This window comes from Carassius carassius, chromosome 17 (assembly GCF_963082965.1).
Source record: "Carassius carassius chromosome 17, fCarCar2.1, whole genome shotgun sequence".
NCBI classification, from domain to species: domain Eukaryota; kingdom Metazoa; phylum Chordata; class Actinopteri; order Cypriniformes; family Cyprinidae; genus Carassius; species Carassius carassius.
Genome location: NC_081771.1, coordinates 16,831,607 through 16,839,336, shown reverse-complemented (window position 1 = coordinate 16,839,336; position 7,730 = coordinate 16,831,607). Strand labels below are relative to the sequence as shown.

Genomic DNA, 7,730 nt, shown 5'->3' with positions numbered 1-7,730 from the left:
TGCGCATATTCTCACTGGAGTGTGCTAGCTTTCCATGTTTTGGTACCTTACAACATGGATGAAACTGTGGGATTTTCTTTTTTTTCTCTGTGTGTGTTAAATACAAAAGTTAAAGTTAATCGCTTCCAGATTAACCAGAAATTAAGTCCACAATTAAAATATAAGGGTCTTGTACTAACTAGATATGATGCCCTCTAACCTTTCTTGTTTTTCATCACTGTAAACATTCAAGCTCTAAAGTGACTGATTATAGTACAAAGCTGTGAAATGTGTACTTGAAAGAATCAGTATAATTATGTGAATTTATATCATGAGAATATGTGGATTGTTTTATGTTTCAGTGTAAGAAAATTGTTCTTAATGGAAGTGACGAGGCTTTTTGTGCTGTTTTACAGATATAATGTTGTTCTGGGTTTGAATAATAATTTGGATGTTTTAAAAAAAAAAATTCATTCTATTATTTTTTTTTGTCTACAGGAAGGTCTTGGGGATGCTTTTTTTCTCTTTTCTTTTTTTACGCAACCAATGAAACGTCAGATACGCAGCAGGAAAACTGGGCTGCTCTTTCAGTAATACTGTTTTCATTATTGTTAGAACATTTTCCACATTGATCAAATATATTATACTGTAAAAGTAGTAAAATTTTCATCATTTCACCATTTTCATCATTCAAAAATGACTTGCTAGACTTAATGAATTACACTAAATCAAGGATGTTAGTAGACAAATGTTTCAAACTAGCTTAAAAAAGCTTATTATTATTTTAATTTTGTTATTAGTATATCCTACAGTGTGTAATAAATCAATGATATATAACAAATATATATAACAGTAATCATTCCTGCGTTGATTGTGAGAGTCCAACAATTTTCTCACCTTATTTATTTCTGTAGGTTAAGGTCAAATATGTTTTTAGCTGATAAGGAATTACCTTTTTTTTATTTTATTCTGTATAAGGTTTATTCTGTTTATTTCTTTATACTGTACATGGTGCGTTCTACTGACTCTGTTTAAAGAACCTGTTTCCTGTGACCTTAAAACACCACACCACTTAAACTCTAATCCCTGAACGTTCTTGCAATGAAGTTTAGTATTGGCCGATTGAAATATGACTTTCCAGAATGGCTCCACCTTGGGTAACTATGATACTATGCTATTTACAGCTTGATTGCCCTCTTATGAGCAGAGCTCAACCCTCCGTATGTTGTCACACGGGTCCAAAGGTTTAACTTTACTGTTAAAAAGAAAAAATCATTATGTAAAACTGAAAAGGTTCAGATTAGTAATATTGTATTTATTTCTTAATTTGCCTTCATTTTGTTCTGTAGATTGATATTTACAATCACGAGTGTGTCTATGCAGGTCCACTCTGCCTTTCTGTTGCAATTTTACTACCATTTACTGTAAAAGACATTTTATCTTGAAGCTTTATTTTCTTAGTATTCTTTGGTGTGCTTTGTGGTATTTTATACCATCTTCTAATAATCTGATTTGGAGTACAGAGCTTCCTTGTGTTCATCATTATGGATGTGTTAGTCAGAGTGCAAAGTCAAAGTATCATAAACACCTGTTGTTCCCGAGCAGGCCCCTGAGGTCATTTCTTTTGGCTGAACACTCACACTGTGGGGATCTGTTCTGGCTTCACAGAAGAGCAACAAAAAATACTGCTAGATCAGGAGACTTCATCAAATATCCACCAGTAAAGGTAGCTCACATTGGATTTATTTTGGTTTCAATGGTTTGGTTTGGTTATTTTGTTCTACATAAATAGCTGAACTATTGTATTGTACTTTAGGTAATGTGTACGTGTATGTTAGACGCCATTATGCCTTTCTTCCTAATCTCCACAACTGAATTTTTCTTGGCGATATTTGGTTCTAAAATGCATCCTTTGTTCTATTATTTAGGCTGGGGGACAAAAGGACTCCGTCATGGTGGTGTTAAGGAAGGTAAATTATTTGAAGTATCTGGATACGGAAATTACTGTGGCGTTACCATGATACTTTTTATTCTTGGTTCATTTTATATTAAATGATAGTTAATATAACATGAATACAAATAAAGAATCAATATTGTATTCAGTAAACATACACACAGTTTTAGAGATTAGAGATGATTAGATGTGATTTATTTGTTTTTAATGTGTAAACCTGGACTGTATGGAATATAATGCCATAGATTTATCTAATCATGATTTGTGCTTTAGTTTAGGGTTGAGCGAATATCGAAGTACAGGTACACACAATGCTGATGGTACCAATACCTCAATGCATGTATATATAAAATGGTATAGCATAATTACTGTAATCATACTGTGGTACATGGTATTCCAAGTTAGGAAAATATAGTATTACCATGATCCATGTTCAGAAAGTCAGCATAGTATGAACATTTTGTCTTAAAGATGTTTTAAGGTAAAGTATACTATTATCAGTTCCTTTGTCTTTATTTAGCATATACAGTTATTAATGGTAACGGTTTAATTTAAAATATCGATCAACCACTTTAGGGGGACTATGTGTGGGTGGACTGCAGTGATGGTGTCCAAATTGGAGCTGAAGTCAGACTTTCAGACACTGGGCAACTTCAGCTCATTGACGATGAGGGAAAGGTAATATAAATGCAGACAGTCTTAGTTAACTGCTGCTTTTGTCTGTAGAAGTGTAGCTGATGTCTTCTATGGCATAATTTGCAGGAGCACAAGATTAAAAAGGACAACTCCCTGAAGCCCATGCATCCCACCTCAGTGAACGGTGTGGATGATATGATAAGGCTGGGTGACCTAAATGAGGCTGGACTGTTACGGAACCTTCTTGTGCGCTACAAAGAAGGAGCAATCTATGTGAGTTTTTTACCACCACTTTAGATTAATCATGCATACATTTAAATATATGATTTAAAATACTAGTTTTCAAGACCTGTGAACTTAAAATGACCAAAATAGGGATTACATTTTCCACTTAATTCACCAACTTCAGTTCATTCACCAACAGTTATTTGCTCTTCCTGTTTTAATAACAAGATTGTATCTATAGAAACAGCCAGTTCCAAGTTTGATGAGCAGATCATATTGTTTTACAACATTGACGTACCCATTATACAGTAAATCCAACATTCTGCTCTGAAGTCTATATTCTTTTTAAAAGACCTTGAAACAACTTGTTTGTTTGTTTTGACAGACATACACAGGGTCAATTCTGGTGGCAGTGAACCCTTACCAGCTGCTGCCAATCTACACTCCAGAGCAGGTGGAGCTGTACACAGACCGGCGGTTGGGTGATCTCCCCCCGCATGTCTTTGCCATTGCAGACAGCTGTTTCTTCAACATGCGACGGAACCGCAAAGACCAGTGCTGCATCATTAGGTCTTTCAGTCATTCATACTTGGGAGAAACCAACATTTTGTAGCTAGGGTTAGGTTAAGATTTTCTGAGTTTTAAACTTTTGGTTGTGAACAAAAATGGTAATGTCATTGCAAACCCGTTTAACATTTTCATCCTTGTCTTAATTTAACCATTTATTTTTGTTAATGGTTTAATTCACACCTTAAAATATTGATCAACCATTTTTAGGCTCCTTCAGTCATTCATACTTGGTTGAAGTATGAACTTTCTTTATCTGACTTTCTTTATCCTTATCTTGAATTGACAGTTCTTTTACATTTACATTTACATTTACATTTATTAATTTGGCAGACACTTTTATCCAAAGCGACTTACAATTGGGGATACATCAAGTGATTCATCTTAAAGAGTCAAAAAGACACTTGAGGTGCTCATCATATCAAGTTTCAAGCATTGTTCAAATGAGGTACAAGATAGACATAGAAAGATGAAAGAAGATAGATGCATCTCTGAAAAATCCCAGAGTCTATATGCATTTCTTATTCATATTATCAGTGAATAAACACATAAATTTCTCCTTCTTAACATTTCAACCACTTTTTATGACACCTATTTTGCCTTTTGTTGCAATTTTAATGCCCCGGTCCTCAAATTCATTACATTGAAAAAGTGGCCTGAAAATTCTTAAAAAGTATACCTTTTGAAGGGTTTGAAACTAACAGAATATTTGTTTTGAACTGTTTAAGTTCATAGCAGTATTGTACTGTAAACTGTAGGTTTTATATATTATAGGCAGCTGTACAAACACCCAGAACAAACTGGACCTGTATGTTGGCAACTCCAACATCTGTCATATATTCTGTTAGTTATTTGCTTAATGAGCATTAATGTGTTCTGAGAGTGTCTGTATGTGCTGTGTTTGTCAGTGGGGAGTCCGGAGCAGGAAAAACAGAGAGCACCAAACTCATGCTGCAATTTCTTGCGGCGGTGAGTGGGCAGCGCTCCTGGATTGAGCAGCAGATTCTAGAAGCAAACCCAATCTTAGAAGGTATGGATGTTTATAAAGAAACACATAGGATGCTCCTGGATCACTCAACTTTGTAATTCTTCAGATAAGCAATTCAATATTTACATCAAGTCTTATTTTGTAGCTTTTGGTAATGCAAAGACCATCCGCAATGACAACTCCAGCCGCTTTGGAAAATATATTGACATCCACTTTAATAAAAATGGTGCTATCGAGGGGGCCCGCTTTGAACAGTACCTACTCGAGAAATCACGTGTTTGTCGACAGGTAAACCATCCTGAAAATAGATTATAATTAGACTGTATAATGCTAAATCTTTCAGGTGAAGATACAGGAAAACAAATGTAGAATGGCTTATTTGCATATTTTTGGCACAGGCCCCACAAGAGAGAAACTACCACATCTTTTACTGCATGCTCATGGGAATGCCTCCTGACCAAAAGAAGATCCTGTCTTTGGGACATGCTGCAGAATACAGCTATCTCACAATGGTACTGATCATCATAGACACCATGCTCCAACTTTCTATGTGTATTTTACATTTGTTACAATAAAGTTATTTTGGAGTGAGAACGAACAGGTAGGATAAATTAACATTAAAGCTATAGTTGTGAAACACAAAGAAGATATTTTAAAAAAACTGCTTCAGTGCTGTTGTAAATTTAAATTGGTGTGGTTTGGACCCTTAGTTTTTTTTGTGTGTTCCTTAAAAGAAACTCAGTTGTGGAATGAAATGATGAATAAATAAAAAATTTCATTTTCATTTTTGGGCGAACTATCCTTCTAAGCATTGTTACATTATGCATGATTATGTTGGCTTATAGGGTCAGTGCACTACATGCGAAGGACGGGACGACATAAAAGAGTATGCCAGCTTCCGTTCAGCAATGAAGATCTTGGCATTCACAGAAAATGACACGTGGGAAATTAACAAGCTTCTTGCTGCCATCCTACACCTGGGGAATGTAGACTTTGAAGGTGAGTAGTAATAAAGAGACATAATCTAGAGCAAAACCTTCTGTTTTTTAGAGGGAACGCTTATTTGAGCTTTATTTCCATTTTCAATATTTAAGAAACCATTATGAACAACCTTGAGAGCTGTGATGTTCTCTCTTCTACACATTTCAAAATGGCTGCACAGTTATTAGAGGTAATTGTAAATATATATATCTTAGAAACCAATTTTGTCTGCAAGCAGCACACTCAAGCCCATAGATCTGATTTTTTTTGCAGGTGGCCCCAAATGCCCTGGATGTAAGCTTGACACAACGCTCTTTGATGACTAACAGGGAGAGTGTGTCTAAACCTCTGAACTCAGCACAAGCAGTGGATGGCAGAAATGCCTTTGTAAAGGTTGTGCAACTGAATGTAGTTTCAATTTAAAATCTATTATACTCCAGTATAAAGTTCTCATCTTCTCTCTGTGTGCAGGCCATCTATGGAAGGATGTTTGTGTGGATTGTGGAGAAAATCAACAGTGCCATTTACAAACCTCCTCCTGACCCCAAACACATCCGACTCTCAATTGGTTTGTTGGACATTTTTGGCTTTGAAAACTTCAACAACAACAGGTTTGTCATATATGCATGTCATCTTTCATGTCATTAAAAAACTTCTGTGGAACACAAAACCTGGATTTTTAAAGACTAAAATCTAAACTGCTCATTTTCTTTAAATGAAAATGAATGGAGGCTCAGGCTGTTAAAGGATTAGTTCACCCAAAAAGGAAAATTATGTCATTAATGACTCCCCCTCATGTCGTTCCAAACCCGTAAGACCTCCGTTTATCTTTGGAACACAGTTTAAGATATTTTAGATTTAGTCCGAGAGCTTTCTGTCCCTCCATTGAAAGTGTGTGAACGGTATACTGTCCATGTCCAGAAATGTATTAAAAACATCATCAAAGTAGTCCATGTGACATCAGAGGGTCTGTTAGAATTTTTTGAAGCATCGAAAATACATATTTTTGGTTCAAAAATAGCAAAAATGACGACTTTATTCAGCATTGTCTTCTCTTCCGGGTCTGTTGTGGTTCTTGACTCGAGAAGAGTCAATCTTTTGTTCGTTATCTGGCTCGGCTTAGTGTTCATCTTCAGTTCTCTCTTCACAGCAGTTCAGTCAGTGTACTGTTTGAGTACATGAATTACTCCGGGATATTGGTTTGTTTGAACTCAGAGGGAGTGTCAGCCACATTAAAAAAAGTTAACAGCTTAAGTCATTTGTGGATTAATGCGTATTGGAGACGCGAACCGTTTCAAACGATTCAGTTCGATTCATTGAAAAGATCCGGTTATATCGAATGATTCGTTTGCGAACCGGATATCACTACACTGTTGTGTTTTGAAATCTCTCACAACAGACATGGAAGAGAATGACATAATTTCATTTTTCGGTGAACTAACCCTTTAAAGACTATCTTAACTGCTCTTTTCCTTTAAATGAAAATGAATGGAGGCTCAGGCTGTTAAAGGGTTAGTTCACCCAAAAAGAAAAATTATGTCAATAATGACTCACCCTCATGTCGTTCCAAACCCGTAAGACCTCCATTTATCTTCGGAACACAGTTTAAGATATTTTAGATTTAGTCCGAGAGCTTTCTGTCCCTTTTTTCTGTAAAAAAATCTTCGAAGTAGTCCATGTGACATCATAGGGTCTGTTAGAATTTTTTGAAGCATCGAAAATACATTTTGGTCCAAAAATAGCAAAATGGATGACTTAATTCAGCATTGTCTTCTCTTCCGGGTCTGTTTTGAGCGCGTTCACTGCAGTGTAGTGATATCCGGTTCGCGAACGAATCACTCGATGTAACCGGATCTTCTTGAACCAGTTCACCAAATCGAACTGAATCATTTGAAACGGTTCGCGTCTGAACGGAGGTCTTACGGGTTTGGAACGACATGAGGGTAAGTCATTAATTACATAATTTTCATTTTTCGGTAAAAAAAATAGGTTTACAGTCTTCTGTTGCCATTTGAGGTGGAAAGTCCAGGTTAAGAAAGTAAAATTCATCCTCAGTATTTTTGTTCCAAAGCACAGTTTTTCAGCCAAGAGGTAGAATTAATTAGTGAAATCAGCTGGCTGGGTTCATGAGTGGAATAAACATACAGCAGGACTTTTACTTTCTGAACCCTAGACTTTCCACTTCTGGCCATAGGATAGTGATGTGAAAAACAGACCAAAAAAAAGTTGTTGTTCTCTGAATATAGTACCAAAGTCCCTTTTAAGGCAAGTCATGTCACTCGGTGGTCATCTTTGAAATGCCTTTCGGGCATGCAAGTGCAGCTCCTATCTCTTTGAATGGGGAAACAAAAGATATGTGAGAACCAAATGACATTTGATGCTATTGATTCCCAACCAACT

The 7,730-nt window shown here is 36.0% G+C and overlaps 1 protein-coding gene across 1 annotated transcript in view; it reads left to right on the top strand.

The window, feature by feature from the left end:
- Positions 1-1,595: 1,595 nt before the first annotated feature.
- The window catches only part of LOC132161229 (unconventional myosin-VIIa-like), a 29,024-nt gene continuing 22,889 nt past the window's right edge, over positions 1,596-7,730 (top strand). Inside the window, exons 1-12 of the mRNA XM_059571147.1 lie at positions 1,596-1,705; positions 1,908-1,949; positions 2,510-2,611; positions 2,696-2,842; positions 3,180-3,364; positions 4,270-4,391; positions 4,495-4,637; positions 4,748-4,861; positions 5,195-5,348; positions 5,444-5,520; positions 5,604-5,723; positions 5,802-5,941. Of these exons, the coding sequence (XP_059427130.1) occupies positions 1,932-1,949; positions 2,510-2,611; positions 2,696-2,842; positions 3,180-3,364; positions 4,270-4,391; positions 4,495-4,637; positions 4,748-4,861; positions 5,195-5,348; positions 5,444-5,520; positions 5,604-5,723; positions 5,802-5,941 (1,322 nt within the window). The 5' untranslated portion in view covers positions 1,596-1,705; positions 1,908-1,931. The remainder of the gene's footprint in view (positions 1,706-1,907; positions 1,950-2,509; positions 2,612-2,695; positions 2,843-3,179; positions 3,365-4,269; positions 4,392-4,494; positions 4,638-4,747; positions 4,862-5,194; positions 5,349-5,443; positions 5,521-5,603; positions 5,724-5,801; positions 5,942-7,730) is intronic.